General features: G+C 56.9%; 1 protein-coding gene across 3 annotated transcripts in view; it reads right to left on the bottom strand.

Annotated features, from left to right (window-relative positions):
• Positions 1-265: 265 nt before the first annotated feature.
• The window catches only part of CPNE2 (copine 2), a 44486-nt gene continuing 17796 nt past the window's right edge, over positions 266-26955 (bottom strand). Inside the window, exons 4-16 of one of the 3 annotated variants that reach the window (XM_059383873.1) lie at positions 25165-25239; positions 23184-23255; positions 21829-21912; positions 21469-21558; positions 20427-20525; positions 19842-19928; positions 18386-18445; positions 17114-17247; positions 14973-15027; positions 10036-10087; positions 8298-8431; positions 2101-2337; positions 266-827 (exon numbers count right to left, since the gene is read on the bottom strand). In XM_059383873.1, the coding sequence (XP_059239856.1) occupies positions 720-827; positions 2101-2337; positions 8298-8431; positions 10036-10087; positions 14973-15027; positions 17114-17247; positions 18386-18445; positions 19842-19928; positions 20427-20525; positions 21469-21558; positions 21829-21912; positions 23184-23255; positions 25165-25239 (1287 nt within the window). In that variant the 3' untranslated portion in view covers positions 266-719. The remainder of the gene's footprint in view (positions 828-2100; positions 2338-8297; positions 8432-10035; positions 10088-14972; positions 15028-17113; positions 17248-18385; positions 18446-19841; positions 19929-20426; positions 20526-21468; positions 21559-21828; positions 21913-23183; positions 23256-25164; positions 25240-26955) is intronic. The other 2 variants (XM_059383875.1, XM_059383876.1) reach the window with 2 other exon arrangements.

The raw sequence follows: 26955 nt of genomic DNA, 5'->3' as shown, positions 1-26955 counted from the left end.
GCCCCTGGGACCACTGTAGGCTCTGCAGGGGCTCCGGTTGCTAGCGGGGGCCCAGGGCATTTTGTCTGTGCACAGTTACCTATGGAGCCTGTGCTCTGTGCCAAGTCCCATGCCGGTTTATCAGAGTGAATACTGGGCGTGTGGACCGTGTGCCCCCGCGAAGAAACGATGGTCCCACCTTGCTGGGGGAAAGAGCTTTTTAGGTTTCCTTCCCCAGATCAGTGAGCCCATCAGGTCCCAGCTGAGGAAGGCACTGACACAGGGACATTGGAAACTCCTTTATTACCCTGAGTATAACAAATAGAACACAGTCACAGTATAAAAAAACAAAGCAGGAAGTAGGTGCAGGCAATGACACAAAGTATGCACTGGGACACACACTCCTTCAGGGTCTGTAGCTAGTTACTTGGAAAAAGCCAGTTAGGATTGTAAAAATTTTCTCTTTAATAACAATAATTCCACTAAAATTATACAAAGTACATTCAATACTTAAGGGTAGGGAGGAAGCCAGTTTGGCCCGGAAGCATCATCTGTCGGCTCCAACAAAGGAAGCCCAGCTGGGCTGGGGGAAGGAGGGGGAGTGGAAGTCCGGTTGTAAAAAATGAAAACGTGGATCGGTTAAAAACAAGGCCACCCACAAGGAAGCAGGGTGAGCGTGCACGTTCCTGGGGAGGGCGGGAGGCCCAGCCGGCATGCTGCTGCTGGGCCCGGGCTGGCGCTCAGGCGGGCTCCGAGTGCGTGGGGGGCAGGTTTTTATGCTTGAAATACTGCACGACTTGTTGGGGCAGTTCCGCCAGCACAGCTTTGGCCAAGGTCTCTTTCGCTGCCTGCGGGGCCGAGGGTGAGGTGGAGAGGGGAAAAAGGAAAGGTCAGTGGAAGACTGTGGGGAGAGACACTGTGCCCAGTCTGCTCCTAGAGAAGACGGATGGCCCTGGAGGACAGAATCAGGGCTGAGGGCCAGGGCTCTAGAACTTGCAACCCTTGTCCCAGTCCAGGGCCTGAAACCCCACTGCTAGCAGTACTTTTCCTTTATGTGAAGTCTCTTTCTTTCCTTGAGCACCTGAGAGGCCTAGGGATCGCATCTTAGGATGAATGTGTCTGTGGGAGGCTTTTCAGGGAACGAGTCAGTGGAGGCGAGCCACCCAGCCTACTCACCTAACAGACACTTCCTGAGCACCTTCTTGGCCCACATAAATGGGCTGGGAGTGTCTGGCTCACTGCTGAATGCTCAGCCCCAGGCCAGCCCTGGGGAGGTGCTTACTCAGTGTCCTGTGCATGAATGGAGGCCTGTGGCCCAGCATCTGTCCTCAGGAAGCTAAGGCTCCAGAGGATGGAGTTGGACCACCTCAGGTAAAACCCAGAGGACACTGGGCAGACCTGTGAGCACTACTGGGTATATAACAAAGTGATAAGTTCTTGCTAGGATTGGCTGGTGGGATCTGTGCCACACAAGCCCAAGAGGCTCTATGGCTGAGGGAACCAAGGTCTGAGAGGTCAGTGACTTGTCCAAGGCTACACAGTAAGCTTCTAGTTAATTAAGAGTTAGGCCCCCAGGTGACAGGGGTCTGAAACTGCTCCCTCTGGGATCCTGGTGGATCCAGCTGCTAGGCAGTGACGCGGTGGGCAGACCCTGGGTTACCTGCAGATAGGCCCAGAGCCAACTCCAGGAACAAGGTGGTACCACCAGTCCCCTCCATGGAGCAGGCCATCCCATCTGTGAAGGAGGCTGGGTGAGCTGCGCCTACCACGAAAGTCTCTCTGACTCCTGGCCTTTGCTCTCAGCCGCCCCCAACCTCCATCTGCCTGGAATGTTTTGCCCTACCTGGATAACTCCAAGTTCTGGTTCGGGGCCTTGGTCGGAGGGCAGGGCCTCCATGAAACCCTGCCCTAGAGCCCCAGTGTGGGTTGGGCACTGTTCCCTGGGTTCCATGAGCTTGCTGAAGCCAGTGCTCACGTGCTCGGAGGACCTCATGGGGGCAGGCCCTGTGCAGCACACGGTCAATGGAGCGGAAACCAGAGGAGCCCAAGACTTTCATCCTTACTAACTCTGGTTGCTGGTGTCCCCTAAACGCCTCCTCCGCAGCCCAGGCCCACACTCACGTTGCGGAACTCTCGGAAGGGCACGAACTGCACGATGTCACGGGCCGCCTCCTCCCCGGTGTGCGAGCGCAGTGTGCGGCTGTCCCCGTCCAGGAACTCCATGGCGGCGAAGTCAGCGTTGCCCACGCCCACGATGATGATGGACATGGGCAGCTTGGAAGCCTGCACCACGGCGTGGCGTGTCTCCTCCATGTCACTGATGACGCCGTCCGTGATGATGAGGAGGATGAAGTACTGCTGCAGGGAGGAGGCAGCCGGGTGCTCTGAGGCCCCTGGTTCCCCCTCCCTTGCCTCCCCCAAATCCTCTGACCCCTGGGAGAAAGGCAGTGCTTCTTCCCCAGCTGTAGCCAAATCCCAGCCCCCGCTGTCAGCACACCACCCCGGCAGGCCTCTCCACGGCTGAACCCTGACCCGGTCCCCGCATAGACCACTCTCTTCCTCATGCCCTGGCTGAGATCTTAGACTCTGCAGCTTGGAGTCAGAGCCCCAAACTCCAGGCCCGGCCCTCTGGTTACTCTGCCGTGGGACCCTGGGCAACTGACCAATGTCACCATGCCTCGGCTTCGTCATCTGCACGGGGACAGCTGCTGTACCTCTCAGAGAAGACATGCCTGGCCCACAGCAGCCCTCCATGACCGAGAACCGTGTTCCTGACAGTCAGGCCCATGGCCAGGAAGGGCAGCATGTTATAGCTGCCTCATCTCTGACCAGCCTCGCCTTCTCCGCTCCACCCACACACAAGATACCCCGTCTGTGTGGCTGGCCCGCCCTTCTGGCCCGCCCCGTCTGTGTGGCCCCGGCTGCTAGTAAGTGGAGTAGGGCATCACAGAGCAGACACAGCCTCAAGGCACAAAATAACTTCCGCTGCGGTCCCTCGCTTGCACAGCCTGTCCTCAGCAGGCAGTCTCAGTTCGGGTCCTGTGTGCTTCCTTTATCAGCAGGTGAGAAGCAGAGCCTCAGGGGACGAGCTTCTGGCTAGACTTCAACAACCAGGTACAGGGTGTGGTGTTGGTTTTTACCGTTATACTACATATGGTGAGTGGTAACTTCTCACTCACGGTGGACTGTACTGTTTCCTTAAAAAATTACTTAAAATACTGAATAATTAGCATGGGCATGCATGGCCACAGCATGAACTGTGACCAGGACAGCCTGGGCACATGAGGTTTGAGAAGGATCCCTGAATGATCTAGGCAGAGGCCCCAGGATACTACGGCTGAAACCCTACTGTGAACTCAGCACTGTGCTTAGCACCCTCTGACCCCTTTTTGAGGAACCTGGTTTTGCCCATCTGTAAAATAAACAGAACAGCCCTACATGGCCCTACTACTCTTTGAGGCTTTTACCTTCTAGTCTGATCTTCTGGCTCTTAGGAGAAGAGAGAAGGGCCCAGACTAGTCCAGGTCACGGAGGGCAGAACCAAGCCAGACCCCAAATCAATGCCTGGCCACCTCCTTACCCAGAAAAGCCATCTGCTCCCTGGAAAACATACAGAGGCTACAAGTGCCCCCTGGGATGCCCTGCTGTCCTGCCTGTCCCCCATGCACAGCCCTGGAAGGAGTGAGCAAGCCACTCAGAGGTGTAGACCTGCCATTTAAACCCTCTATGCCCAGTGGGCGTAGCAGTGCAGCACCTGCACTGTGCCTTTAAGAGACAGAGCCCTTGGTGCTGGGGATACCTGTTGCTATGGAGATGGCAGCCTGCATCCCTGCAGTGGAGGGCAGCAGCTGTCAGCACCCCCATCCCTGTGGTTGGGGGGGCCTTCTAAGCCCATCTACACCCTTGTCCCCCCCCCCAGCCCACCATCGTTCTAGCACCCCTTCCCTAAGTGGCCCTCGAGTAACCCCACTTCCATCCTGCCAGAAATAGTCCAGGGCAAGATTTCTGGGGCACCTAAGCTGTCTGGAGGGAAGACGAGGAGGGAGAATGCCTGGCCTTCATCAGCAGGTTCACCACTCGGGGTGGGGCTGGCCTCCCACCCTCCTCCCCACCCAGCCCTCAGCTTTCTCCTCTCACTCAGTCACATGTCTGTACTCTGAGATGGGAGCCTCAGGCCTTGGATCCTTCTTCCCAAGGAGGTGGGCACAAACAGTGTCTGGGTTCCCACAGGACCATGACCACCACCTGACTGGGTAAGAACGTCCCTGTTAATGCGCGGCAGTGCACAGACCCTCCCTGAACATCCTTACGCTGTGAATCTGTTCCAGAGCTGAGGAAAGGCGCTAATCGGCGGTTCAGTGACATGCTGGAAACTGGTACAGTTCTGATCCAAACTCAAGCCTGCCGACTCCAAAGCTGGGGCTCTTTCCACAGTGTCCCCGTCATCCCAACCCCCATTTTGGTGGCCTGACCTCGCCAGTAATGGGCCCCAGCTGGGAGGAGCTTTCTGCATCCTCTCACCCCACATCCCACTGAGATGGGCTCACTGTCTAGGATAGTGGCCCAGGGAAGAGCCCGAGCCATGGCACCAAACATTAACCCTCACTCCCGCGCGCCAGCTAGCCGCAATACCCACAGCCACGTGCTTGATCTCAGTTTCTGCCCAGCTGGGCCAGCCTTGGCAAGGGACCTGCAGCTAACATGTCCCATGCTTCTCACGCACCCCCAGGCGGAGCCAAGGTTGTCTGGGAGCCTCTATGTTCCACTACAACGCCAGGGTCTACAGCCGCACCCCCAAACAGAAATGGGAGGGGGCCGTAGACAAGAAGAAGGAGGGGCAGAACTGGGCAGGAGTAGGCGGGAAAGGGCTCTGCTGTCCCTGCAGACAACCCTGGTATCCCTTACCGCACACCGCCCCCCCCAAGCTTTCCCACCTCCGTGCCCTTCCTGTGCCCTTCCTCCTGCCTGGTATACCCTTCCAGCCACAGCTCCTAGACACAACTGAGCATCTACACCTTCTGTCCCAAGCAGGTCGAAGGCCCTCCCCAGCCCGGAGCTCCACTTCCCCTGCCAGCATTACCCCTGGGGGAGGTCTCCTCTGCACCCTCTTCCACATCTCTCAGGTCTGACACCCTGTCCCTGCGCCAGAAACACAGCCAGTCACTGTCAGGTTCAACCACAAAGCAAAGCACCCAACAGTTCAAGGATGGAGTAGCTTTTGCCTTTACCCAGAGGTTCTTCAGGCTCCTGGGACTATAAATAGCCATTTCCCCTAAAGCATTTAATACATGATCATATCTGTAAGAAACCAACCACAACAGTTCCAGGCAGAGTCTGGGGAAGCTGCTCCCTGGCTTATTTCTGGAAGTTGGCTGCCAAAGACCCTTAGGGTGGGGGGAATTCCCCAGGGTCCTAAGTCCCAGCTCGCCCTCCACTAGGACACCAGATACCTAGATAGCAAACCAGCAACGAGCTATGGATGGCAAGACCCAGGGCTTCTGGGCAGAGGGAAGGAAGAGGGTCCTCTAGCCCTTTCTGAACCTCTTCATACCCTCAATAGCCTCCCATGGCCCTCAAGAGAAAATCCAGGTTCCTCACTGCCTTCCAAGGCCCTGCGGTAGCTGGCGCTCCCTTACCCCCTCTCCCCGCTCCTCCAGTTAGGTCCAAAACACCATGCCTCCTGGGCTTTGCCTATGCTATTCCCTCTGCCTGGGGCACTCCACAGCACAAGCATGCATGCTTTTTATGTAGCTAATTCTTAGTATCCTCCACGTCTCAACCTGGACATCTCCCTTCCAAGGTGCCTTCCTGAGCCTGCTGGGTTAGGTGCCACTGTGAGGCCAGGCCTCTGTCAGCCCAGGTGTGATGGCCGTGCCTCACAGCGGCTGCTTACCAGACAGACCCCGCCACGCACCATCCCCTCCGCCCCAGACTACAGGCTCTGGGAGGGCAGAGGCCGCGCATCACAGTCTCCCTTATGCCACCCAGAAACCTGTTCTGGAAAAATGGGCTGTGTGTGTGAACGGGAGAGTGAAGCCTCCCACCACATGCTCTCAGGTGTCTGTCTGTGGGCGTGCACGCGTGTGCATGTGTCTTGGGCCAGGGAAGGTGACGCCCCACCCAGTGTTGCCGCCTCACTGCTGCTGTATAAAAGTAGCACTTACTGCACAGATTATTTCCGTCTGCCTCGGGTCTAACCGTGCTTGGTGTTAGCCAGAGGTGTACCCAGAAGGTCCGGCCGCCCACAGTCCTCGAGTGCTTGCTGTGTGCCAGGCACCGTGCTGAGCGATTCATGTGCCAATCTGGTTGAATCCTCAGTGTTTCTAGCAGCAGCTTCTGTTCCAGCACCTCCACGGTGCAGGTGAGGAAACGGGCTTAGAGAGCTTCAGCAAGCTGCCGTGGGTCACACAGCCAGGCAGAGGAGGAGCTGGGGTCTGAACGGGTTCAATGGGGCCCAGGGGCTCGATGCTGAACTGCCAGGCAGTGCAGCCTCTGGTGTGTGGGGACATGCGGGCTAGAGATGGGCCAGAGGTGGAGAAATGTTCCTGTGACATCAGGGTGAGAGAGGCTCAGAGACTCTCCAGGCCCACTCCCACTGGGACATGGCCCACATCACACAAGGTAGGGGGCACTGCTTCTGGAGGCTGAGGGTGCCCAGAGAAGGCTGCCATCCCAGGTTGGAAGGAGTGGGTCATGACCCAAGAGGCTGGGGCACTGAAAGCGCCGGACCCTTGCCTCAAGACCACCAGGGAGCTGCCTCAAAGGGGCTGGGTGCTGAGCAGATAAAGACTAGGCAGAGAAAGGGCAAGTTCCCCGCTCTGGGGAGGCCTTAGCAGTTGTTCTTCGGGAAAACCAGGAGCCCCTTCCTGGCCTTCCCCAGCGTCCCAGCCCCCTGGCCACCTAGGATCCAGCCAGCCCAGGCCCCTTTCTCTCTGGAGCACACCTCCCGCGCCTTCCTACCCTGGCTCCGCCTGGCGAGGACACCGGCTTCCTTCCTGCTCCCAGACCACGGTTCTTCCTTCTCAACAAGAAGGCAGGCCCTTTCTCCCTCCCCTCTCTCAGCTGGTGGAAAACAGCCTGGCTGACAGACCACAGGCATCCAAGCAGTGTGAGCCCAAGGGCTGCCTCTCCAACTACTTCCAGCCCTGCGCCCCCAGGAATCAAAAACCAGCCCCTCCCGGGCCTTCCCTGGTTGCTGTCCCACTCAGGTGGCCCCAGAGCCTCAGCACCCATGGGGGCTTTACTTCCCCCTTTCATAAAGGACATCGGCTGGGAGCAGGAAGGGGCTTGTCTCCAGGCGGCTGGCGCTACAGCAGCTCCTGGCACCGGAGGCTGAAGAGACAGGATCGCCTTCCTTTGCCTCCACCCTTGCCAGTGACCTCCTTCCCGCCGGCCCCGGCCTCTGCGGTCCGCTGGGCCTGTTCTTCCTCCCCGTCCAGAGCAGGGGCTGTGTGAGCCTGTTTCACCTGAACACCTCAGAGTAGGTCCTAGTCCCACCGTACGAACAACGGAACAGAGGCTTGGGGAGGTTATGTGCTTTGCCCAAGTCACACCAAGGAAGCAGTGGGGACAGGATCCAAATCTTGGCAGCCTAACCAGAGAGGTCCCTTCTGCCTCCCAAACAACCAGACCGTGTCCTGCTGTCCTGTCCTCACCAGTTCAGCCTGGGTGTCCCCTTCTCTCTCGTAACCTCCCCTTCACCTCCTCCATCTTGGCCACCACTCCCAGAAGCCAACCTCCAGCTCCCCAGGATCCAGGGAGGGGTCTCACTCCACTGGTGGGCCCAACAGGACCAAGTCCTTTTCCCTTTGGGAGAAGCCCTGGCTGAGTCCCCTCCTCCTGCCTACCGAGCCTTATGCAGCGCACCGTCCAGGGCGGGGTTGACCGATTCATCCATCCCCAGGCATGCTGAGTGCCAGCCACAGGCCAAGTGATGGCAAACACATAGGGCCAGACCGTGGCCCACAGGGTCAGCTTTAGGGATGCTGGGACCTCTCTTGGTTCCCAGGTGTCCCGGGACTAACGAATACCCCCTGCCCTGGGGAGACACCTCCCACTGATCACAGCCCCCTGTCCTGCTAAGCACAAATGGAATCAGTGTGTCTTTTTCAAGTCTGTGCTCCAGAAAGCCAGGACCAATCACATTGAGCTTGGTTCAATCCCCTTATCATACCCACCTGCAGGTAAACTGAGAGAAGTCCGACTCTCCAGCTCACCAGCCCCCCTGGCGGGGGTGGGGGTGGGTGGGCAGAGTAGGGCGGACCTCAGCCTGGGGCCAGCCCTTTCCTGCACATCCAAGGCTGCGGCTCCCTACTCACCGTGGCCGTCTGCTGCTGAGTGGCCTGGGCCGCAAACCGCGCCACGTGGTTGACGATGGGAGAGAAGTTGGTGGGACCATAGAAGCGGATGTGGGGCAGGCAAGCTGAATATGCCTGGGCGATGCCATCCACACCTGCCTCGGAGAGAAGACTGCATGAGCCTGGTCCCCCCTTCAACCCTTCACCCACCTTCATCCTATTTGCAGACCCTCCCTCTACTTCATGCTTGTCCCAAATGCCCCTACAGTGGCCAGCGTGGGTCCCATGAGACCACATGCTCCCAGAAGGCAGGGCCAAGATGCCATAAAGCAAAGAGCCATGAATATGGAGTCACACAGACCTGAGTTCGAATCCTGCCTTCACCACTACTTAGCTGTGGGACCTGAGGCAAGCTGTTTAATCTTTTTGAGCCTGTTTCCTTGACTGGCAATGGGACTGATAATCTTCTCTCTTGGGCAGCTGGCCAGAGGGAGGCTCAGCAGGCTCTTCCCAGAGAAGGGACTTGGCAGCTAGCCATCTTGAGCTCCATTCTGGACATGCTATGGGTTTTGTCGGTTGTTCACAGTGGGTCAGCCGGGGGGTGGGGGGTGGTGTGGACAGAGATGCTTACACAGCCCCTGCACATAGTAGGTGCTCTGTAAACGGCCACCATTATAAGAAGAATATCCCACAGCCTTGTGGTCCTGCCCCAAGGGCGTCTGGCTGGGGAAGAAGCTGATCGACCTGATTTTGGACAGTCTCTGGAGACCTGCCCCAAACCAGACGAAGCCCAGGAGTAATAGAGGCTACATTTCTGGCCAACAGACGCCAGGGCTTCTGAATCACAGCATCGTTCTCAAGTTGGTGACTTGATGCATTTCCCTTCCAAGTAAAAACTGGGCCCAGCTTTGGGAATACCCAGGGTGGGCAGATGCTATATCCAAGCCAAATCATAGGCTGGTAGGGGTGCCCGGGTGGCTCAGTCGTTAAGCGTCTGCCTTCACCTCAGGTAATGATCCCAGGGTCCTGGGATCGAGCCCGCATCGGGCTCCCCGCTCAGCAGAAGCCTGCTTCTCCCTCTCCCACTCTCCCTACTGTGTTCCCTCTCTCACTGTTTCTGTCAAACAAATAAATAAAAATCTTAAAAAAAAAAAAAAAAATCCTAGGCTGGAAGGTCTCATGATGGCAGCACCCTCTTCCATATCCACCTGGAGCCCCCTTCCTCCTCCAAGTTTCTTAACTGATTCTGGAGGCTCTGAAATCCTCTGAGACTGAGGGGGCAGGGTGAGCACAGACACCATGTTCACTGCCTGCCCCTTTCTGCCCCCACTCCCACACCGGCAACCCTCTGTCCTTGAGTGCCAAAGCACCTGGTGGAAGACAAAGGGAGCAGGGAGGGGCAGACCTGGGCTCTTCCAGCAAGGCCAGGTAGAGCGGTTGGAGGTATAGAATTTGTTGCCCTTACCTCCTCCAGTTCTACACAGGGCTTCCTGTCAACGCTTAAGTCTTACCTGACCAACCCAGTGAGGTGAACTAAGCAGGTATCACACTCCCTGGGTCAGGTAACCAGAGAGGTGCTGTGATCTCTCCAAGGTCACACAGCTAGGAAAGGGTCCAGGACCACCTGACTCCAACCTCCAGCTCTTCCCTATCTGTCATTATGAGCAAGCATGAGGGGAAGGGGATAGGAGAAAAAGACAAAACCTATACTCTGCCCCTCCCTCCTCCCAGGGCAGGTGCAGGTGGGTTTGGCACTCACCTGAGCAGAAGGGGTTGGTGGGGTTGAAGTTGATGGCAAACTCATGGGAGACCTGAAATGTAGAGAAAATGCTGGGCTGGCAGCCTTCTGGCCCTGGGTCTGGGACCCGGGCCCACCCACAGCCCGGCCAAGGCTCCCTCTGGCTTTTCACATCTCATCCCCACCCCAGGTCAAGGCTACTGATCCCCCCTCAACATCGGCTTTCACCTGCACAGCTGGGGCTGAGCCACACAGAAAGGACTACTTTCACCCCATAATGAGTGCACATCTCCCCAATCTCTTGCGGGGGGTGGTCAGCACTGCCTATGCCTCCCCACCCCACTAAGAGTCCCAGAATGGGCCAGAGAAGCCTCTGGGGGCATCCAGGTGGGTGCACTTGGACAGCCTCTTGGTCCCATCTATCTCTGAAGTTCCTATCACTGAAGTTTCACTTCTTGGGCCCCACCAGCTTTCCCCAACTTCATGGACACCATGAGAGCTAGCAAAAGAGCAGGCATTATGCCAGCGAGCCCAACCAGGGATTAGCAGACAACCTGCTCAGCGGGACTGGGTATCAGGAGGCATCCTGGGGCAGGGGACACAGAGAGCTCGCTCAGCTCTCCTGGGTGCCCATCCTGTTTCTCTGCCTCCAGCCCCAGACCCCAGCCCTGTGGATCATCCTGCAAGAGCCCCGATCCCAAAACACAGAGGAACACCAATCAGACACTGTTCAGGGCCACAGTAAGACTATGGTGGTTGCAGAACCTGGGGCCTTGGGGGGCCACAGCTCAGCTGGAGGCCTCCCCACTCTCCCTCCCGCTGCAGTTTCAGGCCCACCCAGCCCCCCTCCCAACTGCACACCACACCCCACGTTCAGAGCTCTGCAGGCATCCCCTCGCTCCTGGCCATGACTCAGTGGGGAAAGGTCTCTTACTACCCCATTTCCTGATGACGCAGGACGCAGAATGGTCTAGAATGTTCCCAGGGTCTCACATTTACTGAAAGACAACGTTGGGACCAGAACCGAGGTCAGGCTGCCTCCTGAGCCCATATTCCAGGAACCCACTAACCTCACAAAGCGTTCCTCTCCGTAGGAGGGCAGACAGTGACACCATCTTGCTTGTACCTGCGCAATGCCCTCCCTCGGGGGCTGCGCGTTCTGGGCCCCGTGAGGTTAATGTGTGCCCACGGGGGAGGGCGGAGGGCTTGTTCTGATCTCAAGTAGTGCACAAAAGGTTCTACTTGAGCTAAGCAGTAGAGATGGCGGCCACACAGGCGGCCCCACTTTAGATCACCAACCCCGGGCCTCACCACCATGCCCCTTGCTCTCTACAAGCTGTGGCTGGAGGTCCCGCCTGGCTGGGGGAGGGCTGCAGGCCGCCTGGAGAGCCGGCCCCCCAGTAAGCTACCCTGAATTAAACTGTGTCAACAGTATGGAGCGGCTTCCATCGTTTCTTGGTCTGAAAGTGCCTTCTCAGACTGGAGGATATTTACTGACCCTCCTCTGTCTTCTCACACTCTCCCATGGGTTTTAAATTAGGAAGATGAAGAGGTCTAAGGGAATATCTACCAGGTGGGGGCTTTAGTCTGGGCGCAAACCCTCCCAGACGTTACCGTGTGCATGCTGGAAGGCCCCACCAAGCCCAGTGTGCCCATTTCACAAGTAAACAGGCCCAGAGAGGGAAAGCCAAGTGCCAAGGCCACACAGCAGATAAAGGCCTAAGACCTGAGCCCCCCATGCCTGGAGAGGGAGTTGGGAATCCTGGTCTTTGTGGAACCCTCCTGGGCCAAGAGGGGTGGAACTCAGCACGGGGAGTTCACCCCAGCAGGACCCTAGGGGTGGTGGGTGGCCTGAGGAGAAGACCCTTCACTGTTTGGGGGAAGAGCCTTCTGTTCTTTGCTCCCTCAGCCCTAAGAGCTGGCATGGAGCCAGTCCCCTGATGTCCCTCTTGGGTCTTCCCCTTGCTCTGGGGCCCCCTTCACCCTGTCCCCTGTCTCTGGGCTCCAGCTGTGGGGGCTAGAGGTCCTCATTGCCATGGCAACCTGATGAGCCTCTATAGAGACTAAGAGGGGGGCTCGTATGGAGGGGTTGAGAGAGGAAAATGGTTGCCAAGGAAACCAGCCTTCCTGGGCCAATGACTTCCCACAAAATCAGATTTTCTGAGATTTTAGAGACCAAGGGGGGAAAGCCCCCTCCTGATAAGGATGGAGTAATATTCTGCTTTCTGGGCCACTCAACCTCTTCATTCCTCACTCCTCCCCCTTCCCCTTTCTTTGCAGAGAGGCCTGGTGGTCCAAGTGGATGGGGCTGTGAAGGTCACACATCCAGCCCAGAGGCCCCTCAGGTCACCTCCTCCAGCAGCTCCACTTCACAGGTAGAAAAACTGAGGCTCAGAAGGGGTCAGGGAATGCCCAGGTGACACCAGTGAGCCACAGCAGAGCCAGGCTCCGATCTGGGAGACAGGTGCATGCCCCTACAGCAGTCCAGCCCCCCACCCCCCATGCTTACTTCCCTGGTTTGCCTGGGAAAGGTCAGTTAACAGGACAAGTTTCCTGGAGGCCCTAAGCCAGATTAGGGGCCCCTGGGGACCTGCTGGCCACAGGTCTTTGTTTTGGGACTCCCCGCTGCCTTCTGACAATCAGTGCTTCTGTTCACCCAGCCTGGGCCCCGGTCAGTGGGTTACTTAAAACGCTGCTCCCTGTGGCCCCGTCGGGGGGCAGGGCATGAGAAAGGGAGCTGAAGGGATCCCAGAGGGACAGTCCTCTCCGAGTCTCAGTTATCCCAGCCTTACAGCAGGGAGGGACACAGCCTGGGCTCTTCCCCATCCCAGCCCTTTCCTCCCACCTGACCCCTCTCTTCATTTGACCAACTATGGCTCATTCTGAACACCCAGGCTTCATGTCATCTCCTCAGGAAAGGCTTTCTGAGTCCCTCAGCTGCAGACCAGGACAGAAGTCCTTTTTGGGTACCCCCGGCCCAGCCCCAGGGAGGAACAAAAGTCCCAAGGGCAAGCGGCTGATTCGCAAGTTCCTTCCAGCTTCCTATCCCCAGAGGACCAACACCTCTGTCTCCTCAGGCTGCTAGGCTCCAGATTCACTGTCAACAAACAAGGACACACCCAGCGTGTGCCAAGAGCTGGGACACAGACAGCAGGAAACCAGGGGCTCTCCCAGACGGTTAAGCTCTGGAGAGAGATGACAAATAAGCAAACCCACACGTACAGAAGTGACCATCAAGTTCTGTGAGGACAGGGACAAGAGAAGGGGCTGCCCATGAGCTCCCTCGGGGAAGGCCTCCCAGAGGGAATGCCCCCTTGGCCTCTAGTGAAAAGGAGCAAAAGGCCAGCGGAAGGCCATGTGCAAAGGCCCTGAGGTGGGAATGAACGGGAAAAAAGGCTCAAGTGGCGGGAACGGGAAAAAAGGCTCAAGTGGCGGGAGCCAGGCAAGTTAGAACAGGAGGGAGGTGAAGTGCTGGCAGGGGAGGTGGGATGCAGCATCTGTCCTCACGCAGCCTGGCTGTGGCAACCCTCCTGGCACCACTGGGCACTCCAGCCTGGCCAAGCCCTGAGCCTCCCCAGAGTTGCCCTGTGACATTTTCAAGGAGGCTTTTGAGTGAGAAAACATCTCATTCAACCAGAGTTCTTTCAAAGCTGGCTGGTGTCTTAGCAACGGGCTCCTGCGGGGCCTTGCCGGGCCTGGCCCCACCAGCCTGCCCCGCCCCCAATGCCATCACTATCTGCCCAGAGGCCCGGCTTTGGTCCTGTAGGATCCTGTCCCCCATCATACAATGGCCAGTAGGCCACACAGCCACTCCCTGAAATCCGAGGTGAAGACTGTCCTCCCGCAGGGAGGATGGGAGGGAAAGGCTCACTCTGGAAAACAGCATGGGGCACAGCAGGGCAGACAAGAGGGGGCACCAGCTGAGACACTCAGGCATAGGAGCCCGGTGTGCCCATCCCCAGGCTTCTCACTGGAGAGGCAGCAGATTCTGAGAATAGACTTAAGGGTCCATTTGCCCAGCTGGAATTAAACATGGCCTTAGGCAAGTCCCCTGAGCCTCTGTTTTTCCGCCTGTAGAATGGACAGGACTCCTGTTCATCTCTCCATCCCGCCCATCCTCACCCCAGCCAGTCCCCACTCAGCAGCGGGTCTGCAAAATGCCAGCCGGCTGAGAACACCCCACACAGACCCCGCAGGAGCCGCCCACTGCTATTTAGCATGCGTTTGAGGCCCTGCACAGCTAGCTTCCCACCCCGCTAGTCATGGCTCTCTCCATCCTCCACGGAGAGTCCATCACGCCCACCTTTGCTGTTCCTCCACCTCGCCCTGCCCCTCTTCCTCCCAGGCTCTGCACGGGTTCCCTCTGCTCTGAACACTCTCCCTGCTTCATCACCACCTCTAGTCATTCTGCAAACTCCTCCTTCCCTTCCCCTAGACCCTGCCTCCTCCAGGAAGCCTTCCCGGCTACCCCCAGGCCAGGTTGGGGCCCTCCTCTGGGCTCCTCCCAGGCCCATGCTGCCCCATCTCAGCACTGATGACCCTGCCTGTCTTTGGAGCTGCCACACAGAATATAGGATGCCCCATTATGTGTGAATTCCAGATAAGCAATGAGTGACTTTTTAATATCCCAGGCAATACTTAGGACATACTTATACTTAAGAAGTTGATCTGAAATTCAAACTTCACTGGGTGTCCTAGACTTTTGTTTGCCAGATCCGGCATCCTACTTGTTTTTCCCACCTGACCTGAATACCAGGGGACAGAGGCCATAACTGTTCTGCTCATTCTTCCAGCCCCAGTGCCTGCATGAAGTTCAGGCTGGGTCGTGAGTGTAGGTTGGCGGTAAATCCAGAGAAGGCAGGAAGACTGGGTCCCCAGCCCCTTCCAAAGCAGATCCAAGAGAGGCCATACATACAAATCCCACCTTGACCAAAAGGAAACAGTCCAGCTCCACTCACCTTCCAGTCTGGGGGTAACTGGGCTCCAAAGCCCAGAGCCGGAAACATCTTATCACTAATCAGAGAGAGGAGAAGAAAACCACTATGAGACAGCAGGACAGAGGCCTTACCTGCCCACACTCACCCCTCCCAGCCCCCACCCAGGGCTGGGCCCCCTCCTCCAGGCACACCTCCAAGGACAGAAGGAAAAAGCTCACCACTTCTAGAAAGAGCTCTGCTGGCATGATCTACCAAGATCACACCCACCTGCAAGTACCAGATGGGGCTTGGCCCAACCTACACCTGCGGCAGACATGACTAATCAATCACAGCACTTCTAACAAGTGGACCTGGGTGCGGCTTCTAGATCCTTCTCACACTGGGACCTCCGGCATCCACCACACCACAGTCATTATGGAAATGTACTGCCTGTCTCTGAACCTCCCTTTTGTGGCTGGGGAAAATTCTGAGAACCCTGGCTTAGCTTCAAGGCCCTTCATGATCCAGCCCTAGGACCTACTCTCACGTGCTTCCCCTTCCCCTCCCTTACTCCCCACTGCCCCAGTCCTGGCCACAGACCACTAGCTGAGCCCCATACACACAGGGCACTCTCACGCTCTAATTTCAATCATGTTGTGCCCCCTCTTGAGCTACTTGTCTGTGACAAACTCCTACTCATCCTTTAAGGCCCAATTCCAATGGCACCTTCTCTCTGTGAGTTTTCCTGAGACCTGAGAATTCCTCTCTCTCTCTCTAGTGCTCCTACAGCTCCTACCTTACAGGTAAGCTAGTCTCTCAAAACTCCAGTGACTTTTCTCATCTTCCTCCTTGAGTGGGAACTCCTGAGGGTGGGGATCATGTCTCACCTGTTCATTCACTCAAGGTGGATACTGAGCAATCCCCTGGCTGTTGTTTGAGAACAAACTGCCAGGGGCTAAGACAGACGCAGGGTGACCAGTGAGGAGCTACGGAAGTGATCCGGACAAGAGGGGATGGTGGTCTGAACAGGCTGGTAGTGGTGGTGGTGGGAGAAGGGGTTAGATTGGAGTGTTTTGAAAGGATTTGTGGAAAGAACAATGGGGGAGATGAGGGAAGGAAAAAGCGAAGGGTTTTGGGTGAGTGATGGTGGCTCTCACTGAGATGGGGAAGAGCATCAGAGGGGTAGGGCTGGGGCAGGTGCCCAGCGCTCACTTAGGCCTTCCTTCCTAAGTCTGAATGCCCACGAGAAGGCTCGGTGAAGGGACTGAGAGGGCAGGTGGATACAAGGGACTCCAAAGTGGCAACAGCAAACTCTTCCACCCAACTATGTAGATGGGGACTTTCACCTCCCTTGCCCTATGTGCTATACCTCTCTTAATGTGGCCGGGGAACACAGTAACCACCACGCCCCACACAACTGCCTTAGGCCCTGGGAGTCAGACGCTGGTCCTCAGGCTTCCTCTCTCAAGGAGGCCAAGTGCATGCAGGATTCCTGAGCCTATTGTTTCTGCCAAATCTCTGGTACTTGTACCTTCCTCATAGTGTCCTATGTTTCAGTCTCCTGATCCTTCCACCCTCCAGCCTGGAGGTCCCAGCAAGCACCAGCTGTGGCAATGATGCCATCCCCTTCAAGTGACTTTAGATTCTCCAAGGCCAAACCCCCTACACAGCTTTCCTTCACTGACTTTCCACTGTCCCCTCTACCCCGACCCCGCACATTAACCCAAAGATCTCCAGGAAGCATGGTCATGGTAAGTGGAGGGCCCACACCTGCTGGCTGCTCCTTCCAAGTTCCCAGCAGGAGTGAAAATATTAGGACATTTGGTGCCAGGCTCAGGAATCAGAATGCCTGGGTACTGGTCTTCCTAATCTGTTTGACTGGATAAATTCTCTAGGCCTGCATCCCAGGCCTACATTTCCCCAGCTCTCAAAGGAAAAGTTGCAACAATAGCAACACGTTTCATTCTCTATCTTGATTCCTTTTTTTTTACTGGCTCCTTGGTGTACCATGTGCAGAAGGATTCCAGTGTGGATCTGGCTCCACAGGGAAGGGATCAACAATCGACTAGCAATGTCTGCCACAGGGGTAGGAAGGATCTTTGGGTCCCTTCCAGCTCTGACAAGCTGAGCTTCCCAGCTGGATGGAGCTGGAGCTGACCTTTGGAGTCCCTCCTCAAGCTTACCTGTCATAGTCCTGAATGATCTGCCCAACAGCCCAGATGGCCGACAGATACTCGTTGGTGCCCATGGGGTTGATATAGTGCAAAGAGGAAGGGTCGAGGGGGTTCCCGTTGGAGGCTGTGAAGTCTATCCCAACCTGCAGAGTAGGGGGAAAAGGCCAGAGTGTGGCCAGACACGCCAGCTTCCTATATCATCCCCAGGGAATAGAGGTTGACGGGACATGGGAAGCCACTCATCTCCCTGTGCCAACCCACCCTTAGGTGGTCTGAAACCTGGCAACTGCGTCACTCCTTTAGCTCTAATGCTGTCTGTGGCTCCCTACTGCCCAAGCATGAAGTCTATTACCCTGATGTGATACAAAGTCAACTCACAGTCCCAAATTCCTTTGCTCCCCTCACTGTCACTGCTCCATTTCCTGGCCTTTATTTGTGAGGTTCCCTCTACCTAAAGAGCCAGGCCATCTTTTCTCCCTCTCTCATTCTCCTCTATCATTCAGGCCCAGTTCAGCTGGTGCTGTCCCACTGAAGCCTTCCTAGGTACCTTACTCCCACCCCAAGCCACCTCCACTTGCCCCTCAGACCCCCAAGGGGCCCTGGGCCCTGGGGCTGCCTGGCAGGCCAGTGCCCATCTCCCAGATTGGGTGCTCACTAAGGCAACACACATGCCCCAAGAGCCAGGTCCAGGGCAAGGCAGACCTTACCAGAGAAGGGGTTCCCCTGGGTCTGAGGCTGAGATCTGCTCTCTCAGCCCCCAGGGAACTCCAGCACAGCCCCTGGAAGGCCAGCACAGATGGACGGGGGTGGGGGCGGATTCTAGGGAGAGGGATGGCCACCTTGGAAGGTGGTCACGTGGGGTGGGTCAGGCACAGAGAGGTGCTTGGTATCCACTTGGTGAACCTTTGAAAATATATGCAGAAGGAACAGGAGGGCCCAGCCTCTCGGAGTGAGGGGGCAGTGGTTGCCCCACAGAGGTCAACAAGGCCAATCCCCTGACTCCACAGAGTCATGCAGAGGACCTCCAGTCCCACGGGATCGAGAGAGGGTGGCGGACAGCGGTGAGGCAAGGCGGGGAGGTAGGCAGCCATGCCCTGACCTGCAGTGAAGCCTGACTCAGGCTCAGCCATTTTGCCCTCTCCTCTGGGCCACACACTCCCATTGCCCTGGGGAAGTCCTTCCTGAAGTTCACCCCAGTCCCTCCTGCTGTGGCCCAAGCCCTCAGGGAGGACCCTCACTGGGCTGGGGGTGGGGGTCAGGGGGTGGCAGACAGAGCCTTACAGTGAACATGAGCTGGCAGCCTCCTAGGATGTAGTCCAGAAAGGAGTAGTCCCGGTTGATCTGGAAGGAATCAGGGGAGTCAGTGGGTCCCTGGCCTGTATCCGAGGGCTAGCCCTCCACCTGGCCATAGTTCCCAAGAATGACCTTGGGGGAGCTGATTGCTTTGGGGCCTTAAACCTTGGTAGAGTCAAGGAGTCCAAGAGAAGACCTGGGCTGATTACAACCAAATGCAGATCTCTCTATAACAAAGTCCTCAGATCAACCGTGCGGGTGGGTCTCTCTCTCTCTCTCTCTCTCTCTCACACACACACACACGCTCATTCCAGGCAGGGTCCCAGGGCCTAGTGTCCATGGTACCTACCAATTACATGGCAGAGAAAGTCTCAATTTGTTGCTGTTCAGTCCTGAGAGCCCTCTTTAGCCCTGAAGGGCCTCCACCCTGAGTAGGGAAAGACCAGGCCTCCACGCGGAGGCCTTCTACTATCAAGTGGTAAGATGCTAACACACTCTGCTTGTGTTGATGGTCTTTGCTCCTTTTGGGAGGGATACTGGCCTCCCATCTGGGTGGAGTTATAAGGGGGTTCCTTCCAAAATAAATGTATTTAAGGGGAAAAAAAAAAAAGAAACCAAGAATGGGATCGGGGGAGAAAGGCAGATCGCAAAAAGTAGTAAAGCAGGCAGGTGACAAAAATCATGAAAGGGAACAGGAGTAACAGAAGCTTCAGGAACAAGGACTCCACACCACGATGCTGCCAGCTGCTAGCTTAGTTTTCCCAGGGCACTCTGGCGTTGTGACCTCACTGAGCAAGCGGTTACGGAAGCCCCTGGCAGACCGCACATAGTCGCCAGACCAGGACACGGAGGCCCTGAGGGTTCGGGGGCTGGCAGCCGTCACGGGGAGGGTGTGGGGACTCGCTGCCCCGGTCTGGGCTACCTGCCCGATCCCAGCAGATGCTGGCTACCCGGCATCCAGGGATGGCCATGACCACCGCTGCTGTGAACTTCGCTCCCTTCCCAGGCCTTAGAGGCCCCAGCTGTAGCACAGGAATCACAGCAACCTGAGCCCTCGGTGGCTGGGCCCCTGCCAGACGTCCCTCTGCCCCTGGGGAGCCGGACATGCAACGGGCAAGCTGCCAGCATGGGAAGCAGTTACCTTCCAACCAGGAGAGGCCCTGGAAGGTCATCTCATGCCCTCCTGAACCTCACAAGAGACTAACCCTTCACCTTTGCTTTTTACCTTGTTAACATCCCCATTCTACAGATAAGGAGGAGACTGAGGCCCCGAGAGGTGAAGTTCAGAAGATCCCAGGGTTAGGACGTGGCAGAACCAGGATTTGAATCCAGGCCTTGCTGGCTCCACACCCAATGCTCTGTCTATACCTTCTGTGGCAACAGCTCCCTGTATGATCCCCACCCCAAGCCAGGCCCCGGCTTTGGGCCCACCCCGCTGGCTCACCTTGCAGGAACGCAGGATAATGATGCCTGAGTTTTTATAGTTCTTCTTCTTCCTTTGCTTCTTGGGGTTGATGCACTCAAACTCCAGCTGGAAAACATAAGAGAAAGAGAAGCTCAGCTTGGGGCTTCTATGGGCGACGGACCCTCTCCTGGGCCCCAGGATCCCCTCCACAGTGCTGACCAGGGGGCATGCTGCCTCCTCCAGGAAGCCTTCCTAGATGTCCACACTCAAGAAAGGTTCTGGTGACCTCAGGCTCACACGGAGCTGTGCTTACCCGAGGTAGGAGGCCCTCCATCTGCCCCCCTACCCCAGATGTTGACTCATCCACATCACGTCCGTTCATACACCCAGAACCATTACCCAGGGTCCAGCTTCTTGCGGTGAGTTAAATGGACATCTATTTCCCACTCTCCCCTCTGCCCCATTTGACAGATGGGGAAACTGAGGCTCAGAAACTGGATGTCTTACTTAAGGTCATACAGCCAGAGAGGTGGGATCTGAGCCCCAGTCTGCCCAATTCTAAGCCTGTGTCCCTCACCCATCCCCTGCTGAGGTTTCAGGGTCACACACAGGGGCCCATCTCACCGGGACGCCATCACGAGCCGCACACATCTGTGACACTGAGGTCTGGAACTCGCCGATGAAGTCATGGCCCCCGTCGTTGTCATAGTCGTAGCACATGACCTGGGGTGGGTCCAGTGAGGTCACCCCAGAGCAGCCCCTCAGAACTGCCTGGGCAAACCCCGTATCTTCCTTTTGCTGGTCCCTCCCCCTGTTCTCCACCATCTGCCTTGTTGGCCTGGAATGATGCCGTTAGCTCCTGAACTGCCTCCTGCAGGAAGCCTTCCGTGATTGCTGGGAAAAGGAGCACCCCAGCAATGGAGGTTGTACACTCTGGAGCAGGAAGCTTGACTTCGCACATACCTGTCACTCAGCTCCTCATCTGTCTGGAGCTGTGGCCCACCTGCCTTGGTGGGCCATGGCCTGGGGCCCTTCCTAGGGGCATTCAGACTGCTATTTTCCTTGAGATGGGCACAAAAAAATCCTAGCTTTCCATCCTCTCTAATCTAGCTGCCACTCCCAGGAAGAAAGCAGGAATTATCACACCCATTCCACTGATGGATAAACTGAGGCCTCGAGAGGGAAGCACTGGCCCAAAGTCTCACAGTAGCAACAGAAGACCTAGAACTAGGATTCAGGTTTCCTAGTACCCTGTTCAGGGATCCCTGCCCCCACCCTGATTCCCTCTCCCTTATCTGCTCTCAGCCACAGTGCCTGGGGACCGAGGTTCCAGAGAGACCAGTAATCACTGTCCTCATCAGAGTGACAACCCTTGGTTGCCTGCACACTCGCCGTCTCAGCGGGCAGCACTGCAGCCCTCTGGGGAGAACTGGGTAGTCATTCTGCTCCTGTTTCAGAGAAGGGTGCACAGAGACAGGGTCCTTGCCCCGATGGCTCAGAGGGTCAGACACGTGTGAGACGAGAGCCCAGGTCCCCTGCCTCTCCCCGCTACCTAGGTTGGGTTCTCTCCACCTTAAGAAGAAAGAGTTTTGCCAAGGCATCTCTAGAAAGCCTAGGAGAGCCTGGGAGGCTGGGGCTGGCGGGGTGGGGTGCAGGGCTCCCTCACCTGGATGGGCTTGTCCATGTCCCCATCACACAGGGACACCAACGGCACAGTGAATGGCTTCCACACAGGGTCCAGCGTGTACTTGATCACCTACAGCACGGGGAGGGCCAAGCGTGAGCGCAGGCCCAGGGCAGCAGAGCTCTGGGCTTGGGCCAGTCCCATGGGGGTGGCAAGGTAGAGAGGCCCATAGCCACGTTCCTGGGCATGGCAGGGAGCAGGGAGGGAGCAAGTCCTTGAGGCACCTTCACGGCTTTCCCTGTTCCCTGTGTGGTAGTGACCTCACAGCTCTGTTCTGAGACCTGGGGCGGTCTCAGACCACAGGGCCTCTGGCTTAGACCCCCCAGAGTCCCGTGCACACACCTCAGTCCTGTGAACCAGCATCCATTTGCCGTCGTCTCCCGGTTTATAAAACTCAAGAAAAGGATCTGACTTTCCGAAGAGGTCCTGCAGGAAGCAGGAGGATGCGGGTGAGGGAGGCACAGCTCTACTGGAGTCAGACAGGGCGGGGGGTGGGGGACGCTGCCTCCCCCAACCCCCTGTCAGGGGTGGGAGCCCTGGGCAGCGCCAGCCCCCTGGGGCCAACCGGCTCAGGCAGGAGAACCCATCCCATCCTGGGGTTACCAAAGCCTGTGCTCAGAGACCCCGAGACCTGGAGCCTACAGACACTACAACTTAGATGGGGCAGGACTTCAAAAGGGTGGTGGTTCCCAGTGCCCAGGGACGCCCAGGCAGGATGTGATTTTAATTTACTCTAGCGAGAATCTGAAAAACTGAAATTATCCCAGCATGGCACAAAAAGGACAGGAGGTCCTTTATTGATTTATTTTTTAAAAGATTTTATTTATTTATTTATTTATTTGAGAAAGAGAGAAAGCGTGAGGGGGGAAGGGTCAGAGGGAAAAGCAGATTTCCTGCTGAGCAGGGAGCCAGATGCTGGACTCGACCCTAGGACCCTGGGATCATGACCTGAGCCAAAGGCAGTTGCTTAACTGACTGAGCCACCCAGTGCCCAGGATATAATGTCCTTTAAAAATTTATTTATTTAAGTTTAAAAAAAAGTTTCAGGAGGGGCTCCTGGGTGGCTCAGTCATTAAATGTCTACCTTTACCTCAGGTCATGATCCCAGGATCCTGGGATTGAGTCCAGCATGGGGCTCCTTGCTCAGCAGGGAGCCTGCTTCTCCCTCTCCCTATACCCTTCTCCCTGCTTGTGCTCATTCTCAAATAAATAAAAATAAAATCTTTAAAAAGAGGTGTTGGGGAATATTCAGGGAAAAGAACATCCCTGGCAGCAGGAATAGCAAGTGCAAAGGTCCTGAGGCAGGAAGGTGCATGGTAAAATCCTGGGACAACAAGGAGGCTGATTTGGCTGAGGCAGAATGAAGGTGGGAAAAGCAGAGGGGATGAAGTCAGGGGGTGCCAAGGACACACCGACTGGGGCCCTGTAGGTTACTGTAATTACCCCAGCATCTACACTGAGATAGGGAGTCCTCAGGATTGGGTTGCCAGTTATGTCCTGAACACCTCTAAATAATGGCAAACTCATTACCTCAGTGGTAAAGAGGTCCGAATTTGGGATGGCCTGAGCTATGGACTTGTTGCTGGATGGGGGGCGATAAACGTGATGGCCAGAAGCACCAGGACAAGGCCCCACAACCCTGGGCTGGGGGATGGATACCGCTCCCTGATGGCAAACCCCCTTCTCGCCTGCCTCACCTTCTTATCCAGCCTCCTGCCCGCCAGACTGAGTGTGATGACCTGGTTGTCCGACAGCTCCTGGGCGGCAATCTGTGAGGCCAGAGGAATGTGAGGGTCGGGACCTGCCCCCTTGGACTCCCCCTGGCATCCTGCCAGGCAGTGAGCAGAGGTACCCAGGGGTCAGCTCTCCAGGCTGGGAAGGGGAAGGAGAAGAGGGGTAGGACCACGTGACCCTGGATGTGCCTCTCTCGTCTTCTCAAAACCTCCATGTCTACCTTCTGGAAAATGGGGTAATCTATGTGAATCTGAGAAATCAGAAGTGACCCCGTGTGGCTCAAGATGGGAGGACACGTTACCAGCCATGAGAGATGGTCTGGAACCCTGGGAAGGGCTGGCCAGGGAGCAGCTTGACAGGCCCTCCGGGCCCCCATTCCAGACCCCGGGAGCACAGCCACCTCAAAACACCAAGGCACAGGGTATTCCAGGAACCTCACTGGACAGCTGGGGAAACTGAGGCCCAAGGCAGCAACAGGAGTCACCTGAGCTCCCTCTGCTGTCCGGTCAGCTCATACTGCCATCTGTCTTTCATGCCTTCGCCCTCGGCCATAGGCCTGTGGCTCCAAGCCAGCCAAGGATGGACCAGCTGGGTGACCTTGGGGCCATCTTTGCCTTCTCTGGGCCTCTCTCACCCCTCCCCACAGAGTGGCAGGGAAAGCCCTCGGGCCCAATGCAACACAAGTGGGCTGGGTTCTCTTGGCTCAGGCTTCTTCTTCCCTCACACCTGCAGGACAGCTTCACTTACAAGCTCCTGGACCCTCCAGAACCACACACAGAAGCCGGGTTGGATGCTAGGCTCCCCTTCCTTTCCTCCAGCAGAGACTTGCTCAATAACCTTGCTCAATAACCTTGGGAGGTCCTATTATTGGCCCCATTCCACAGAGGAAGGAACTGAGGTCTGGGGTGGCCCGGTGGCAATACAGGGGTGGGGGGAGAGGGAGCTGCTGGGTTGGCTTCCAGGTGGAAGGGAGCTGGCTAGTGAAGGTAGTATATAGATGGGGAGGTTCTGAACCCCAAGAAGTGGGGGGTGGGGGATGGGCAGAAACATTCCAGGTGTCGGAAACAGTGGATGAAGATCAGATCTGGGATATGTGTGGTATGCTAAGAATTCAGTTTGCTGGGGGTGCCTGGGTAGCTCAGTAGGTTAAGCCTCTGCCTTCTGCTCAGATCATGATCTCAGGGTCCTGGGATGGAGCCCCGCATCAGGCCCCCTGCTCAATGGAGAGCCTGCTCCACACCCCCCTACCTACTTGTAATATCTGTCAAATAAATAAATAAAATCTTTAAAAATTTTTCAATTTTCCTGGAACCCAGAGAGTAAAGCAAGGTGGGGTTCATCCCAGCCTTGAATGCAAAGCTCCACCAGCCGGGGAGGCCCCAGAGCAGTGGGGGGACTACAGATGAGCACTTAGCGCTTCAGCCTCCCCCCTCCAGCCTAGTTCCTTGGCCAAGCCTCACTAGCCTAACTGCCCCACTTCCTCTCTGGGCTCCAGGTCCCTCGTCTGTAAAACAGGGTTCCGGCCTTGGAGGAGTCTGCAAGGACCCAGGACTTATCAGCCCAAAGGGTGCACATGAGGCTGGGATCACGGCAACCATAAACAGAGCTCCAGGGGCTGGCGGGGCAACATGCTTCTCAAAGACCCCCTAGGGAGGGCAAGCAAGGGCCAGGAAGGGAGGGCCTGACAGGAGGGCTCTGGTGGCCTTTGGGGACAAGGAAGAGGCCACAGGGGCCTCCAGCAAGCCCCTACTCCCAGCTTGGCCGCCCCCAATACATCATCTGTGGAGCCAGGAGCCCGTTGCTAAGAGACCTGTTGCTAAGTTGTAAGTTGGGCCTTTTTACTCCAAACAAAGCTGGTGATTATCTGCCAGGGATGCAGCCCATTGATGGGGGAGGGCAGCGGGCAGAGGCGGAGGGGTGTGGAGCGCGGGAGGGGGCTGGTACCGTAATCAAGCCCTTCCCCGCAGGCTTGTCATTCATCAGCAGCAGAGGCCGAGTGATCTTCTTGCTGGAGACGATCTGGGGGGGCGGGAGAGAGGAGAGTGGTGCTCCTGAGGGTTGGTGGGGAGGAAAACCGCTCAGCAGGCACCACTAACAGCACACAGATGGAAGCACGCAGGCTACAGCTCCCCCCTCACGTGACTGTCCTCCCGCAAGGCAGCCACCAACCATTACTAACTCCACTGGGCAGCCCAGAGAGGTTAAGACACTTGCCCGGGGGGCCAACAGCAGGCCTGGAATCCCCCTCAGTACCACCCCCACTGACTGGGTTACCCCCCAAGGCTCTTGCAAGGGTCACCTCTGGAGGTACCGCAGGGAGTCGAGCCCCCTCACAGCTTCCCCTGAAGCCATCTACAGACTCCCCCCCACCCCCACAGGGCGCAATTCCTGATGGAGGTCACATCCTGACTCCCCTTAGATTTTCATGCTCCATGTATGGAAGACATTCACACAGTGCTCAGCCAGCAAGACCGCATAGACAGGGGAAAGCAGAACACAGTGTTGAGCGGTCCTCCACCGTCTCTGTACACCCCATTCCCGCACTCTCCAGAGGCCACCCTGGTTCTCAGCTTCTGGCGGGGGAGCGGGGGATGCCAGTGTTTGTGCTTCTCCCTGCACGTTCCCATGCCCCCCACCCCCCATGCTGGTTTTCCTCCCCAGGCCACACTCGCCCTTGACTACCTGCTCTATGCCTTCATTGCCCATCGCTGGCTCCCCTGCCCTGTGGATGCAGCCCCTGGCGGTGCCCAAGGGTGCCGGAAGACCAGGAGCTGAGAAAGGCTGGACTGTGGATTGGCACATGTGAAGCTCCTTGGGGCCTTTGCTCTAATCCAGAGCCCTCCCCCCAACTCCAATCCCGTCCAGAGCCCTCCCCCCCGCGCCCCTGCCTCCCAAACTGCAGCTCTCCCCAGGCCCTGGCCACCTGCTCCTCTCTCCAGGTGAGGGGTGGCTGCGAGGGTATCAGGGAAGCCGACTCACCCTGCAGCATCCCCCCTTCCCTGTTACCCCTGGAGAGTGGGGACCCCCGGCAGGAAAGCCCAGGGACACCCTCTGTTTCTCTCACAGTGGTCAGCCCTGGCTTGTTCCATCCCCTCTCCTGGAAGGTCCGGGCCGTTTCAGTGTGCCCACTTCCCCCACCAGCCCCATAGCTAGGTGGTCATCATCAGCCCCAAGTAACATTCAGGGGCGTGGGGCTCGCCCAAGGACACACAGCCATCAGGATGGTTAGTACGAGGGGCTCCTAGCCCCACAACCCCCCGACTCCATATGCTCACCAAGAACGCAGTGGGGCAGCAGGATCGGGGGAGTGTGGTGCCCCCAGAGGGACAGGAAGTTGCCCGAGTTCACACAGTAAGCCAGCCACCAAAACGGACTCCTGTGGCTGCCTTTGTTGCCAGGCAGATGTTCCATCTGACATCTGATCTATTTCTAAGAATCACAAGTTCCGGGCGCCTGGCCCAGCACTTCAGCATCTGCCTTTGGTCCAGGTCATGATCCCAGGGTCCTGGGATCAAGCCCCACGTCCGGCTCCCTGCTCGGTGGGGAATCTGCTTCTCTCTCTGCCCCTGGCCTTGCTCGTGCTCTCTCACTCCTGCTCTGCTTTTTCTCTGTCTCTCACATAAAAAAATAAAATCTTTTAAAAAAGAAAAAAAAAAAAAAAAAGAACCTTTAGTTCTGGCCACGCGGGGTCCCCATTCCCGTGCGGCAACAGCTGGCTGGCAGGGTGCTGTGTTT

Source organism: Mustela nigripes, chromosome 17 (genome assembly GCF_022355385.1).
Source record: "Mustela nigripes isolate SB6536 chromosome 17, MUSNIG.SB6536, whole genome shotgun sequence".
NCBI classification, from domain to species: domain Eukaryota; kingdom Metazoa; phylum Chordata; class Mammalia; order Carnivora; family Mustelidae; genus Mustela; species Mustela nigripes.
Note: the sequence above shows the minus strand (reverse complement) of the source record. Positions and strands in the feature narration are given on the sequence as shown.